The sequence below is a fragment of the Archocentrus centrarchus genome, chromosome 16 (genome assembly GCF_007364275.1).
Source record: "Archocentrus centrarchus isolate MPI-CPG fArcCen1 chromosome 16, fArcCen1, whole genome shotgun sequence".
NCBI lineage: Eukaryota > Metazoa > Chordata > Actinopteri > Cichliformes > Cichlidae > Archocentrus > Archocentrus centrarchus.
In genome coordinates this window covers 18291550-18307403 of record NC_044361.1, presented here as the reverse complement: position 1 = coordinate 18307403, position 15854 = coordinate 18291550, and the positions used below count along the sequence as shown (strand labels likewise).

Genomic DNA, 15854 nt, shown 5'->3' with positions numbered 1-15854 from the left:
TGTGGTGTGTGATGTTCATGGTCAATGCTAGATTACATCAAAAGCAGCAGACATCAATTTGTATTTAAGGTGACAAAGCTGATTAGATTCACTCACTGGTTTCTACCATTCAAAAAAGCTTTATGGCTTTGATGAGCCATACACCTCGTCAAACATCTGCTTATGTCTTGTTAAGTTCAGGTGGCTAACTCCTCAAAGAGCAGCAACTATTGGAGTAGCAGCACAAGGCCAGCTGAAGAAAAAATGAAGAAAAATCTGGACCTCACAAAAGCAAATTTTCACTTATTTATAAGTGATTCTATTCCCCACACTGCACCGCCACACCCGACCTTAGGGTTTCCACACCTGCCAAATCACACTTTAATGCCTATCTATAAATATTTTGTATGGAAACTTCTTACCACCTCTGGGAAAAAAATTAATAAAATTGCTATCGGAAATTAGGTATTTTGAAATTTCAGATTATTTAGAAGTACATTAAAATGCTTAGTTAATAACCTCATATTTCAACTTGACTCTTTCTGGCAATTATTTTTCATTTTTTTTAAATTTTAGAGTTACAAGCTTCCATAATTTTGCAACTTTAGCCCTTACTCTCCATGACAAGATCAGTGTGAGTTTGTTATTTGACTGGGGAGCAAATATGTTTAAGTGAATAAGTTTTCTGTTTAAACCTAAACAATTTAAATTACTTCCTGATAGTGAAATAAACCATATTAGACAGAACCAAAACCACAGAAATTATAATCATTAAAAAAAAAGAATTTGGGGGGGTGTCAAATTTTCCTTAAATTCCTGAATGAATTAATCTGCACTGGTCATCTACTTTGACTATGACTGTGCTTAATGAATCGGAAATGGTAAAACATATCTTTAACTCTGTAAGCTCTGTAAGAGGGACATCTTATAGCATAATTCAGGAGCTGTGGTCACCAGCTGGAGTCTTAGTAGGGGTATAATATTCATTTATTTATTGTCAAGTTTTTGACAAACTACTAAGAAACTTAAGCGGACTCGCAGTTTTCGTCCAAAGACTAATTTTTGACAATTTGGGGATAAATAATGAGTAATTAGTCTGTAACAAACGTTTTTAGCCGAAACGCACTGCTTTAGCTGTAGTACGGTCCTCCCGCCACAAAGGGCGATGTCTGTTACAGTGCTGCCGCCCCTGCCAACTTCCGCTGGCGTGAAGGACTTGTGTCGCAGATTCGACAGAAATTTGTATCTTTGCAATGTAAAATTTGACTCTAAATCATAATTCAGTGATTAAACTTGTCTGCATGGAGGTTCCGGCCCAACTATACATTAGAATTACTTCGCTGTTTGGCCGCAGGGTGAAATGGACGGACAGAAAGCAGGTAAGAAATGCGGCTAGCTTCAACTCGAATATGTTTTTCGGGTCTTCATGTTAACTCGGGCCAAATCAAAATAAACAAACGTGTATGGTTTGAAAAGACACCCTTTCATTTTGCGTTGTTTAGATATTCTGTTAGACACTATTTTACTGAAAGAAAAGTACAAATGGGCTACAAAGCGTAACATGTCACGTAAACACACGGTCTGACCTGACTCAATGTAGTTTTCACCCTTAATTTAGGAATAAAATTACAAATCATATAAGTTTACTTCACTTTCACTGAATTAGCACCAAGTGGTTCACGCTTGGCTTTCCATTACATTATTCAGTTTTAACGACATGGGAAAGTACAACAACTTTTTATTGTGTTTGAGGTGGTTTTTTCTGCTTGTTGTTACTGTCAGTTCATAAAGTTAATTTCCCTCTAATAATATGTTTAATTTGAGCTGGATTGTGGGGTTATATGAAACCTGATTACTTGCTGAGTTTTATTAATCTTTTAACACTTTCCAGCAGATGCACAGGGTATCTCTCATTACATACATGCAGAATACAACATGGTGAAATTGGCCAATTTCCTCCCTACAATCTCTTAAATTCCCCATAATTTATCTTCTGTGTGATATACAAGTTAAGTAATTGAAACACAAACATCTACATTTCTCTTGTATATAATATCAAGAAGAAAACATGTAGAGAACAAGTTATACAGAAGTCACATGTAAAAGCCTCTGGGTCTGCCACCTTTACTTTCTGTGTCTGCAGGTGGTTCTGTGTTTATGTGTCAGCTGTGTAACCTCTTCTCTCCAAGTCGCTCTCAGCTGCTTGCACATTGCTCCCAGCTGCACCCCCAGCACAATTCCCTAGATGACATCGTCATTGCACTGCAGCCCCTTGTAGCAGAGCCTGTGGAGAAGCTGGCAGGTCAGAGTACCATTACACCATGATTACTCTCACAAAATCTGTTTACTCTCAAACTACACAATGTATAAGCTCTGTCATATACGTTGTCCTTACATTCACAAATTCAGGGATGAATTTTTTATATTTGAACAATATTAGTGTAAGACTCAAGAACATTTCATATTCTGTGCATATAGTTGTATACAATGTAAAATAAAAACAAATGTGAGAAAAAAAGACATCTGTTTTGTTTTTTTTTTCCCCATTGTGTTTGATGTTGACAGTCAATGCCTGGAACACAAACAACCAGGGTACAGTGATTTGACTTTGGCTACACAGGAAATAATTGCAGAATAACCTCTTTGTTGATGTTGTTCTCTTAGGTGAATGTGTTTTCTAGAAATAGAAAAAGATGAAAAAACAGTGCTGACTTTTTTTTTTATCTGTTCTGCTTGATTATTGGCCCATAGAGACCCCAGTGAAGCGAAAACGAGGAAGACCAAAGGGCTCTACGAAGAAAATGCGTGCAGATTTGACGGAGGGCATGGCCATTTCCAGCTATTCTCCAGAGGATAACTTTGAAAAAGAAGAAAAGAGGAATGAAGAGGAAATTCAACAATCTAGTTCAGTATTGCTGCCTTATACAGTGTAAATAGTGCTGGTCCTACAGGCTGCTAACTGATTGTATTATTTGTCTAGCTGGTTCTTGCTCTGCATTCCTTATTAGTAACACTGCTTTGCTGTGATATGTAATCTGTGGTAAATTTGTTTTTGTAATTGGTTTTTCTTTTTCTTTTTTAGTACAAAAAAATTATGGGAAGTCAGGGCTGGAATGTAGACACTGCCATCGCTCATTCAGTAACAGGCGACAAATCCTTAAACACATCTGCCTAAGAGAAGAGGATGAAGATATGGTCGAGGAGGAAAATGGTGAGGAATGAAGAGGGCAGAAATGTGAAATTCGTTATTAGCAGGAAAGTCAATATATGCAACAGACGACTTCAAAGAGCAGTTAGCTGAAGAGAATACTGTAGAAGCGTGCTGAAAATGATGCTTGAAGATTATTAAGTATTTCTGCACTGACTACAGGTGCTGCAAAAACTGTAAGTGCTACAGTAGATGTATTTACTGTACCTAACATTTCAAGTTTTTCAAATTAATACACGCAATAATTTTCAGGGAGCATCTGTGGTGCAGCAGAAGGGGAGGGCTCTGAAAGTGTGGCTCCTGAAGGAGCCGATCCAAACCAGATAAAACAAACCCCAACCAGACCAGGACTTGTTAGAGAAAATGGTGAGTTAAAGATCAGTACGTGGTTTCTTAAAATGAATGATTATTACAAGATTATTAAGCTAATCTATTTTCTTGTTCTGTGTTTCAAGATGTGGGAAACTCTAGATCCTCAAAAAACAACCGAAGTCGCATCTCCAAGGAAGGAGGCCTAACAACAGGAAGCAAAAAATCTGTCATCAGTGTTGTTCTGACAGAAGATGAAACACTTCCAGGTTGGTCTTAAAATGATATTTGAACCTGTTTTTTTATGTAATGGCTAAAAATGTAGTTTGATGAATGAATAAAATACTTCACTTTTAATTCAAAAGGTGTTTACAAAATGGTTCCAATAGAGGACAGTTCAGCAGAAGCAGAGTCTGCTGCTATCAAACCTCAGCCTGAAGCTCAGGTAAGCACTGGAATAGACTCAGTTCACCCAAATGTTTTTGGAGCCACGCAGACAGTTTAAATTATGCACATTTTGTAGCCACCGCAGGCACGTGTGTGGTCTTTTGATTTCATGGGGCTCACAAAGGTGGAAAGTTACATTTAAAGAAAATTAATCGGCAGCATCTGTTCTTCAGAAACCACCTCCATTGCTCAGGATTGTGCACAGAGTTTGCGTTAAGCCTACTTTATACGGAAGTCTCTATAAACTGTTAACAGTGTTTTGTGTAGCTTCTGTGCTAAAAATGGCACAGAGTTTGTTTTTCTGGTTTTTATTATCTCAAAATTATGAACTCAGTATTTTATGGTATTATTATATTGATCTTTCTGGACATTCAGCACTCTGCAGTCTCCCAGAGCGAGTCACATGATGCTCCAAGTGAAGCCACCACCTGCACAGTTAACCCTCAAACAGACCAGGAGCCAAGGTAGTAAAGTATAATGCCCATCTTCTATTTTTTTGAATGCAATACATAATTGGGAAATCATTATATTTGATTATAGGTAAAATAGCTGACTTTTAAACTTAGGTCTTTTAGGATTCTGGTTGTCACTGTGTGACCTGTCAGTGTTTTGCTTTCTTTTGTTCTCTAGTTCTATTTCTACCACAACAGCAGCGGCTCACAGCAGAGGCTTCCAGGAATATTCAATCAAGCAAGATGCTGCCAAGTACTTTTTGGATATTTTAATCTTCATAGTTATATTTTCAGTCATATGAAAAAGAAGGTTTTCAAATGACGATGGTTATGTCAAGTTGCTAAAGGTGGTTTTCCAAGCTGAAATCTGGGGTATATTTAATTTTTCATATGACAGCATAGACATGACTATATCCATTTTATTTTATACTGTTTATGTGTTTGGGGTTAAAGTACAGCTAAAAACTCCTTCTAATATAATATCAAAGAGTTTTTTTTTTTTTGGCTTTGAGCAGCTGTTTGCATATTGAGGCACAGACTCTTTCTACACCCTCTTTCAACATGATAGCAGCCACAATGAAACTGGTCAACTAAAAATGTAACATTGTCTTTTTCTCACAGTTTGCTTCAGAGCCAGCTGAAAATTTTTGCCTGTGAGTTCTGTAACAAAATCTTTAAGTTCAGACACTCACTGGTTGCCCACCTCAGGACACACACCCAAGAAAAACCATTTCAGTGTCCACACTGTGACTACGCATCAGCCATTAAAGGTAAATTAGCCTCAGTAGGATGCAGGATTTTTTTTTATATATATATAAGTTTCAGGATGATTAAGTAAATTAATACAAATTTTTACACAACTTAGTTTTTTGGGGACAGAGTATGTTAAAGCTGTTGGTAGGATTTACTGGAAAGCAAGAGTTGTTCTACTTACTTGATTCTTCCTTCAAAGCAAACCTGAATGTTCATCTGAGGAAGCACACTGGAGAGAAGTTCAGCTGTCAGCACTGTGCTTTCAATTGCCTCAGCCCAGGACACCTCAAGGTGCTGATATAACTTTACTCTTCTTAGTAATATTCTCATAGTGTTACCTCCACAGTGTTATCAACATTAAATTAAAAGCTCATTTAATCTGGATTATTTTGTTATTGTTTTTTTTCTTTATCAGTCAGTCCAGTGACTTTTAGGGTCAAATCTCATCGTGGGATTTTTATTCCATGTGATTGAGCATTTTGGTTATCCTTTTTTTCTTTAGTTATCATTTAACTATGTTAGATATACTGAATATATTTTCAGTGTGAAGCTGCATAGTTTGCAATTTGTGTTTCTGTTGATGCAGGTCCACATAGAGCGTGTCCATATGAAGGTGAAGCAGCACTGCAGATTCTGCGAGAAAAAGTACTCTGATGTCAAGAACCTGCTGAAACACATAGAGAAACGACATAATCTAAAAGATCCCGCTGTTTACCAGAGCTACCAGCAACTGAGGTTTGTCCTGCTTGTCCTGGTTTTCAAACTGTCAGGCACTCCTCCAGAGAGGACGTGTCAGATGTTGACTGGGGTTTATGGAGAGAGCAGGAGAGAAAAAGGAGTTCCCGATAGAACAAGTTCATGTAGTTCATTGCGATTTACCTCAAAAATTACCTTCGAGAGTCACAGCACTCATGCATTTTTTTAAGACTTGGGTGAAAAGGTGCAGATGACTTAATTTTGTGTTACATCCGACCATTTCTTGTTACCCTGTCTTTGTAATCTGTTCCACTTGTCTATATAATCTAGGTTAAAAACACGTCAGGGTCTCAGACAGCTCCTTTACCACTGTCCCGCCTGTAACCGACGCTTCAAGAACCACCTGGAGCGGGAGCGCCACATGTTGGTCCATGGGCCCCAACGTCCCTACGCCTGCCTACTCTGTGACCATGCTTCAACCAAGATGGCTGCCCTTGCCGCCCACGTCAGGAAGCACCTCTTCCTGTACTTGTGCTCTGTGTGTAACGAGAAGTTTGTCAGCTCGCAGAGGCTGAAGAGTCACTTGACAGAGTGTCACCCAGAACTGGATCAAGAGCAGACCTTGACTGACTGTATCAATAGCAGCTACTATCTGGCTCAGCCTGGAGGGGCCATGTGGGGGAGTGAGGAGAACGCGGACGCACAGGAGCACAGGATACCACAGGGGCGTGAAGGTGACAGAACGCAAGACCAGGATGGACAAAATGGCATGGAGGGGGAGGAGCGGCAAGATGTGGAACAAGAGCAGCAGAGAAAAGAGAAGGACGAGGAAAAACAAGCTAATAAAACTCACGCCGAAAGTTTAGAAGCGGTGCCGCTGATAGATGGAGAGACAGGAAGAGAAGGAGGGATAGAAGAGAGAGGAGCACAGCAAGCCTCCAAAGACCGACAAGAAGAAGCAGCAGCAGAGGAGAAGTCACACAATGAGACGACAGACTCATGCAGCTCTGAAAGACTTAAAGAGCACACGCGTACCTTGTTATCACCAGAGAGCATTCACAGCCCACTCTTGGAGGACAGGACTAAAAAAATTGGACGCACACCTGCTGAGAAAACACACACACCGTCACCATCATCATCATCATCTGATGTCAGCGCACACAGACATTTGTCTGCAGGTCCAGACAATAGCCAGACTCCACAATCCGAGGAGGTAAATGCAAAATTATGAGATGATTCGATTCTTAAAAGATAAATATTGCCTCTATTATCTTTTATATTTACATAAAAGGTCATTATTTTGGCCCCAGCAGATGGATGATTTTTTTTTTCTCTCCACATTAGTGATGTTCTAACATTTTTCAAGATGACACAACATCATTACCAAAAGAGAAAAAACATGTTGTATTAAAGAATGGTGAAAAACAAGTATAAGTTAGTGGTATGAGATCTTATGTTTACTAGACAATTTGCATCATTTTAAAGATGTAGATTGTCCTGTTTGTTTTAAAGGAACTTCCTATGCTTGACTGCTTAGGAATAACTTATCTTATAGTGTGTTAATTCTAAGTGTTTAATGATTGTGCTTTACTTAATTTATGTCTGAGATAAATTACTCATAAGAGTAGTCTCATACTGAGCTTGTCTTTCTCTGTTCTTCACTCCTGACTCGTCCTGTTCTGCCGGCAGGTTTCAGAGGGTTCCCATCACAGTGCGTTCGAGCAGGTGTTTTCGTCTCTTCAGAAGACTCAACTGACTATGGAGACTTTCCAGCGGCTTAGGAAAATTTATGGAGAACTGGAATGTCAATATTGTGGTAAGACAAAAAAAACCTCTGAGTAGGCGGACTTTCCTTTGTTCTGCATTTTTTTTAGTATTCATTTACCTGTAATTTACTTGTGTTCAATACTCTCGGCTGCTCTTAATCACAGTTTTCTGCCGCGCAGGTAAACTGTTCTGGTACAGAGTCCACTATAACATCCATATACGCACACACACCAAGGAGCACTTGCATTACTGCTCAAAGTGTAGCTATTCTTCCATCACCAAAAGCTCTTTAAAGCGGCACCAGATCCAGAAGCACAGTGACTTGCTGCTGCCTTGTTCAAATCCTGGCTGCAAATACACCACACCTGACAAATACAAACTTCAAGCACATATGAGGACGCACCAAGAGCAGGTAACTAGCCTGAAGAGAGAAATTCCGAGTGATAGGTCGGTAATGTGTAGTACCATTGAATTTACTGTAATACACTGAGGCTTAATCAACTGAAAATGATCACGCCTTCAGCCATTGCTTCTTTCTTTTTGTCGATTACAGGGGAGAAGTGAGACCTGTCCTGTCTGCCATCGCAGTTATCCAGAGCACAGACTAAAACACCACATTAAAACATCTCACCCTGGTAAAGAACACACAAGTACTGCAGTATACCTGCGTACATCAACATAACAGTTTTTTTTTAAAGCAGATTCAGGTCTGTCTTTTAAAAGCTGTGTCTGTATTAACTTTTGCTCCTTCCTCACTAAATCTAAATGATATTTTATTATGGTCACTCATTCTGAGCACATTTGGTGCATTTCTGGATAGATTTAGTTTTAAAGGGACACTCGGTTTTTTGAGGTGATTTAATTGAAAAAAATGGATAAATACTCATAAATATGCATTGATTAGTGTGTAATTACATCTTCCAACAAACTGATGTGTGTGTATTTTTAATAGAATTAATCTATTAAAAATACATAGGAGCGAGTGCCGTTTTGTGGAAGCCGCCGTGTTGCCCTGCCATCTTGAATGCAGTGGCTGAGATGATCATCGCCGTTCCGACTAATCATGTTTTATGTATGTGGCTAGAGACCAGCCACATATATAGTATGCCAAAGGCATTTTCATTCATTTAATTCATCATCTGCACTTTCAGACACAAAATATGAAGGTTCATACCTCTATATTTATCATCTGAGAAGGGGTCCCCTTCACCAAAGAACAAAAATGTGAAAGAAAGAGACAAAATTATATTGATGCTCATAAGAAATGTTCCTTCTTGTACATTTACTGCATGTTTGCATGGATGTTTTGGACAGACACTCTTCCTGTGCAAGGTAAAGGACTGATGGTGCAGCGTGCAGAGAAGTGCCCTTACTGTGACTCCTACTTCCTAAAGAACAGCAGTGACTTTCAGCAGCACATCTGGGCCCATCAAGGTGCGAAAACGCTCTGCCCTTTTAACCTGACAGGCACGCGCACCACACGAGTCCTCAACACATGTGGGCAAGCACCTCTGCGCAATGTTTTACTGTATCATTATTTTGGAAGCTGAGCTTCCATCTGTCTCTCTTCCTCCTGGCTGCCTTCCAGAAGGATGAACTAGACTGAAAATACACATGCAGATGTTGTTGAGGGAAATTGGCCCATTGGTCAAGTTACGCTTAAAATGATAAAAGCACAAACAAGCAACATTGTCCATGTGTGATGTTGGCAAGATTAACTCTTTTTTTTTTTTTTTTTAATTTTAATGGCTGTTTTTCTTTTACAGTGGCCTCTGCAGCAGAACAAAAGTTCTGAGTTTTTTTTTTTTTTTTTTAAGTTAGTGAGATTGCTAAAATTGCTTGAAGACTGAAGAATATGCCCCTGCTCAGCTGAAACTGCTTAATGCATACAGCTTGTTCATATCTGCTGTAGATTACAACATTTTGTCTTGAGGAAGTGAATTGTTATTCGTGCTGGTATTCCTTAGTCCCTGCTGTACTCACTTGCCTTGATAAGTTTTTTTTTTTTACCCTGAATTTAAAGCTGTCCTGAGGTCAGAAATCAAATGCAGCCAGTTTATAAAACAGCAATTTTCAAGACGTTTATCTGGCTTTGTTTTCTTATCGCTCTCTATTCCCACACTTGGCCAACTCTAATCCAGCTCACTGATGGCTGCACCTTTACAGCAGTTGCTCATAGAAACACCTGCCACCAAATATCACTAAATAGACGATGTAGGCACATAGCTCATCAAAGTTTTGGAGTAAAAACATTTTCCTGTTAAGATTTGCTGTTTATGGCTTTTCTAAGCTGCTGGCAACCTATTAAGTGTGTGCTTGTATGTGTGTGTCCACGTGTGTAGGCCTAAAGCCGTACGTCTGCAGCATGTGTGACTACGCAGGCCGCAGTAAGAGCAACCTGAAGACTCACATGAACCGACATAATACAGAGAGACGTCACCTGTGCGATCTGTGCGGTAAAAAGTTCAAATCTAAAGTCACGCTGAAAAGCCACAGGCTGAGCCACACAGATGAAGGTATGCACTTTGTTATAATTATGAATAAACATCTTAAATGATTAGTGATGATGATGTCAGGGCAATTACCCTGTGTGTGTGTGTGTGTGTCCAGGGAAGAGGTTTCAGTGTTCAGAGTGTGACTTCACCTCGGTCTCTAAACCTTCCCTACTCAGACACATGGAGCAACACGCTAAATTTAAGGTCAGATTACACACTTAGTTACCTAACTCACAGGCTCAGTTTTATAATTCTTTTACTAGAATATCAGTGGAGTTAGAAAAACATCAGCATTTTGTTTTTTGTGTTTTTTAACTTGCTTGTGATATGCTGCAAATTTTTACCCAGCTGTAGTATTTACACCCAGTCTGATTTATAACAGTAGAAAAATGAAACAGCAACACTAACAGGTCGCTCTTTTGCACGCTCTCGGCGTGGTGCTTGTGTTTGTCTCTGTAGCCATTTCGTTGTGCTCACTGCCACTACTCCTGCAACATTGCTGGTGCTCTGAAGCGACACTACAACGTGAAGCACCCTCATCAGAAATACGAGAATGCCGGACCCGGATTGCCTAACCCCGACGCTCTGAAACAGCAAGGTCCTAACTCCGCTCTCCCTCCACTGTGTCCAAAAACCTTTTCTTGTTATTTAAAATAACATTTCACTGCAGCTAGACATTTGTAAATCATATTAATATGTGGTTAACATTTGTTTTCTCTTGTCAATCTCTGGAGACTGCGTCACCTTATCTCTGTAGTAGCTGCAGTTGTTGTCTGACTTATAATGTGTGGATTTTAAAGCTTTTTGTGCATGCTTTTGTGTGTCTAGGAGGTATCAAATGTCCTGAATGTGAATTTGTTTATGGCACAAAGTGGGAGTTGAATCGTCACCTGAAGAGCAAACACAGTCTGAAAGTAGTAGAAGGCCACTGGGAGGTAAATGGAAAACAAATACACAAAAGCTGGATATATTAGAAAGAAAAAACAACCTAGCTGTGTGTGAAGGCTGAAGTGTCTGGACTGTTACTTGAACTGATAGTGGTTTTAAATATTTTACATATTCCATAAAACATTTCAGCATGTAGCCAACTGATTCATGATCCCAATTGTCATAAGCTATATTTTAATATAATCTCTTCCATGTGTATGAATATGTAGGTGGGAGAGGAAGTAGAGGCGCAGTATGTGTCTGTGGGGGATGACGAGCACCTGTCGACATTAGAAACCCTGCAGGACAACGGTAAAAGCATCAAGAGTGATAATCACACACTGGATACCCGACTCACCTGAACCCTACACCTGATGCACACCTTTTCACTCTTTCTCCCACACGTATAATTAAAGCTGTTCCTGTGTGCTTGTAATGTGCTTTTGCATATGTCCTTTGTAACAGTGCATTCATTTAGTGTCCTTTCTGTTCAGTTAACATCCAGCAGATCGCTGAGCTCAGCTCGGAGACTCGGGATGCCGTCACCTCGATGGTCGCCATGGCTCCAGGCACTGTAACTGTAGTACAGCAGGTAAACGACAAAATATCTGCATCTCAGGAGGGGAGCCTTTACAACAAAAAAAACAAACAAACAAAAAGCTGATGTCGACCTGTGTCTGAAGTTGCAGGTGGCCGACGAGCAGGAAGTCGGTAACTGCAGCAACCAGCTGATGGTGGTAAATGCAGACGGGGCTCTAAATGGCGACCAGGTGATGGTGTTAGAGGAGGGACACGGCCTCGAGACCCTGACAGTCCTTACTCAGGGAGAAGACGCACACCACTATATCGTCTATGTCCAGGAACACACTGTAGAAATCAACTAGTAATGTGCTGCCAATAAACAGTAAAACATGAGTTTAGGAATGTTTTGCTTATCATTTTCAACACTTTCCTTAATTATATTTATTTTTCAGTCAATTATTAATGTAAGTGCAATATGTCTGTGATTATGTGGTATATTTTGTACTAACAAAGTGTATTTTAATAAAATCTCTTCCCTTGATGTGCTGGTTTCATTTCATCAGATTACACCACAAGCTTGTAAGATGGTGCAATATATTAGAGATACAACAAAGCAGACTTCCCAATAAACACACAGGCACATAAAAGAAGGTGGAAGTTAAAACCATAGATGATGTTCTTGGTAAAATTCAGAATATATGTGATGCTGTGGAATTTCTAGCAATATTTGGACAAAAACTACAACATTTTAAAAAGTCATTTTTTCGATTATTTATTTGTCATGGTACTACATATATACACTATATTTGCCAAAAGTATTGACTCAACTGGGACTGACAGCAACTCAGCCACAAAATGGCAGGCACTGTAGGATGACAGAGCAGGTCAGCGGATGCTGAGGCAGATAGTGCGCAGAGGTCACCAACTTTCTGCAGAGTCAATCACTACAGACTCCAAACTTCATGTGGCCTTCAGATTAGCTCAAGAACAGAGAACAGAGAGCTTCAGGGAATGGGTTTCCATGACCGAGCAGCTGCATCCAAGCCTTATTTCACCAAGCACAATGTAAAGTATGAGATGCAGTGGTGTAACGCACGCCGCCACTCGAGAGCAGTGGAGATGTGTTCTCTGGAGTGATGAATCATGATTCTCCATCTGGCAATCTGATGGACGAGTCTGGGTTTGGCACTTGCCAGGAGAACTGTACAAGTCTGACTGCACTGTGCCAAGTGTAAAGTTTGGTGGACGGGGGATTATGGTGTGGGGTTGTTTTTCAGGAGTTGGGCTCGGCCCCTTAGTTCCAGGGAAAGGAACTCTTAATTCTTCAACATGCAAAGATATTTTGGACAATTTTATGCTCCCAACTTAGTGGGAACAGTTTGGGGATGGATCCTTCCAACATGATTGAGCACCAGTGCACAAAGCAAGGTCCATAAAGAAATGGATGAGCAAGTTTGGTGTGGAAGAACTTGACTGGCCTGCAGAGTCCTGACCTCAACCCGACAGAACACCTTTGGGATGAATTAGAGTGGAGACTGTGAGCCAGGCCTCCTCGTCCAACATCAGTGCCTGACTTCACAAATGCGTTTCTGGAAGAATGGTCAAAAATTCCCATAAACACACTCCTAAATCTTGTGGAAAGCCTCCCCAGAAGAGCTGAATTTGTTATAGCTGCAAAGGGTGGGCAAACGTCATATTAAACCTTATGGATTAAGAACTGGATGTCACTCAAGTTCATATGCGTGTGAAGGCAGGCGAGCGAATAATTTTGGCCGCATAGTGTAATTTTTAATTTGCATAGAACAACTCGAATACAAATACAGTAGTTCAGTCTCAGTCCAGTAGGTGGAGGTGGCGCGCCTTTTGAGTGTTAATAGTTCATGCTGCTTTGCACAGAAGAAGAGAAACTGGTGGGAAATTTGACAGTACGCGGCTGTTACTGAGATATCCACGTAAACAAACAATTTATTTATTAATGTTTACTGGAGATGGACCGGTACGTGTTAGTTATATATTTTTGCCAAACTGATGACGACCCGGCGGATGATTTTAACCGTAAGTTTTAATTCAACTTGGAAACAAGCAATACTTCCTCTGCAAGTGCCTTAGCCCTAAGATGGGCTAAGTTTATACACTTTAGGGCACTTGTAGCTGTAAGCTTTGTCTGGCTGAGCACTTAATCCCGTACTTACACTGTTACCCTTTGTTCTCATACGTACGTGTTTTTCAAGGCGGTACATCTGGTTTGTAAGCATGGTGGTTATCCGGTCAAGGAAGTTGAAGAATGAAAGATGCTAGCAGCTTGCAGTGCTTTTACAATATATGCTACTAGTTATTTATTTAATTAAATCAATAATCTGCTTGTGATAAATCCTGACAGCTCAGTGGTCACTGTTCGCAGGTTTGGAGCCACTACAGCAGATGTATGACAGACTTGTGGAGATCTCCACTCAGGAATCAGAGAAGAGGATTTCTGTGTTTCCAGGTACAGTAACAGATAACTTAGGGCAACTGTCTGTCAGTGAGTCTGTCTGTGTATATTAACCAGCATCACTGCAAATGTTCCAGCTTCAACAGTCATCTTTTGGCCAGACGTCAAAAAAACAGTTTATTTTAAAGCTGCTTAAAAGCAATAAAGGACAAAAAAAGCTTAAAATTATGCAAGTAGTTTGTAAAATAAAACAGATACATAGAAAACTGTTGATGTTGCATAGACAGAGTTGGTGGTTTGAGTTTAGTCAGAGCGAGCGTCCCATCACATTACAGATGACAAAGGTATGAAGGAATCTAACAAACACAGACAGAAAGCGAGTAAAACATGCAACATGCAGAAACTATGATGGCAAGTTTTGTTATTTAACCAACTTTTAAGAATACAGTTTCAGGAACGGTCACAGTGACTACAACATATATTGTGTGTATCCAGCACTTCTCTGCAAAGTTTTTTTCTTCTTATCTCTAGGACAACAATGTCTCATCTCAGTCTTGATCTCTTTTATCTGTCCCTAACATTTTTATAAGCATAAATGTAATAAATGGGATAGATTGTAGTTCATTTAGACTTTTCTATATCTTTTCTATATAACATTTGTGATATTTTTATGACTGATGAAAACTATAACATTAAATGATATCATATCACAGTGCTGGTAGATATTTGATTTATTATCCAGGAAGATGGCAACTTCTTTTATATACAGATTGTAACTTCAGTCATTTGAAAAGGGAAACTTTCATTAGACTAAATGCTGTAAATAACTAAGCACACCCTTACTTTGTCTGCACCCTACTTATATGAACTAAGAGTGTAAGTAGGAGCCTGGTGCTGCTAATCAAATGCACTTCATTAACTGACTCTACAGGCCTCAGTTAGCATGTTAAATGTTAAAGTTCATGACAGTACAGTTGGAAAAAGACTGGACAAGAATGATTTGTTTCTAACGGTTGTCAGGAGTGGCCTGGTTCTTACATAGTGCTTTTCTACTCTACCCAAGCACTCAAATTGCTTTATACAACATGAATTCTCCCATTCACGCACACACATTCATGCTTTTTCTATGTCTAAGTGCTTTCTGTCTAACATTCACACTCCGATGGATGCATCGGAAGCAATTTGGGGTTCAGTGTCTTCCTAAAGGATACTTTGGCATGCAGACTGGAGCACAAAATTCCTCCTCAACAATGTGAGAGACTGATACAGTCATACAGAAAATAATTACTTCAAGTTATTGCTGCTAAAAGTGTTTCTGCAAGCTACTGAATTAATGAGGTGTATTTAGTTTTTCACTGGAGTACAGGGAGTCCTGTGAAAGCTTTCTTTTTTCACATGACTGTGCATGTTTTAGTGTAACAGTGGTAAAAGAGACCAAGTCGTTTTCTTTCCTTACATCTTTCTCACTGCATATTTTCCCAGCTTGTTCTCTCAGTGGCAGCCCATCAGCTCAGAAGTGGTACTTTGCTATTCAGGCTTGTCAAGGAGCTGCACAGGTGAGACACTTGGAAGATTCAAGACCATAGATACGGTGTATGTATTTTTAGCCTTTTTTTTTTTTTTTTTAGGTGTGATGCCATGAATGTCTGTGCCTGTTGAGAAGAAAGCTGTCTGTACTCTACAGTTGGCATTAAATTAGCTATTGTGCCATTTCCTGGCAAAATATGAGGCGAATGGTTTTTATGGTTTTTACCTATTAACTATAATATCAGCTTTACAGCACTGTAGCCCTGTTTGATTCAAGTCAAGAGTCAGAGTGTCTTTTATAAAAACTGCAAAGGTGCTGTGTGCTTAATACTTACCTGCAA

General features: G+C 39.7%; 2 protein-coding genes across 3 annotated transcripts in view; both read left to right on the top strand.

Annotated features, from left to right (window-relative positions):
- The first annotated feature begins 1167 nt into the window (after nt 1-1167).
- Nucleotides 1168-12061, top strand: zfat (zinc finger and AT hook domain containing). Of its 2 annotated transcripts, none has more exons than XM_030750882.1 (24): nt 1168-1358; nt 2123-2281; nt 2731-2883; nt 3062-3190; nt 3440-3553; nt 3643-3765; nt 3862-3941; nt 4319-4407; nt 4574-4648; nt 5017-5165; nt 5348-5439; nt 5735-5883; nt 6175-7057; nt 7534-7660; nt 7791-8023; nt 8165-8246; nt 8926-9045; nt 9954-10127; nt 10222-10310; nt 10566-10704; nt 10935-11041; nt 11264-11345; nt 11528-11625; nt 11723-12061. In XM_030750882.1, exons 1-24 carry the CDS (start codon nt 1340-1342, stop codon nt 11915-11917), a joined length of 3660 nt encoding a protein of 1219 aa, XP_030606742.1. In that variant the 5' UTR covers nt 1168-1339; the 3' UTR covers nt 11918-12061. The 2 variants fall into 2 exon arrangements, with proteins under 2 accessions (XP_030606742.1, XP_030606741.1); XM_030750881.1 differs by having other exon boundaries at nt 11717-12061.
- Nucleotides 12062-13467: 1406 nt separating this feature from the next.
- Nucleotides 13468-15854, top strand: part of mtbp (MDM2 binding protein) — a 36676-nt gene continuing 34289 nt past the window's right edge. The window contains exons 1-3 of the mRNA XM_030750338.1: nt 13468-13610; nt 13957-14040; nt 15469-15542. Coding sequence (XP_030606198.1) covers nt 13544-13610; nt 13957-14040; nt 15469-15542 — 225 coding nt within the window. The 5' untranslated portion in view covers nt 13468-13543. The remainder of the gene's footprint in view (nt 13611-13956; nt 14041-15468; nt 15543-15854) is intronic.

Coding starts and splice junctions, on each gene's coding strand:
- zfat (XM_030750881.1), top strand. Junction 8,247..8,925: donor CATTAAAACATCTCACCCTG/GTAAAGAACACA, acceptor TGTTTTGGACAG/ACACTCTTCCTGTGCAAGGT. Junction 11,346..11,527: donor AGAAACCCTGCAGGACAACG/GTAAAAGCATCA, acceptor CTTTCTGTTCAG/TTAACATCCAGCAGATCGCT.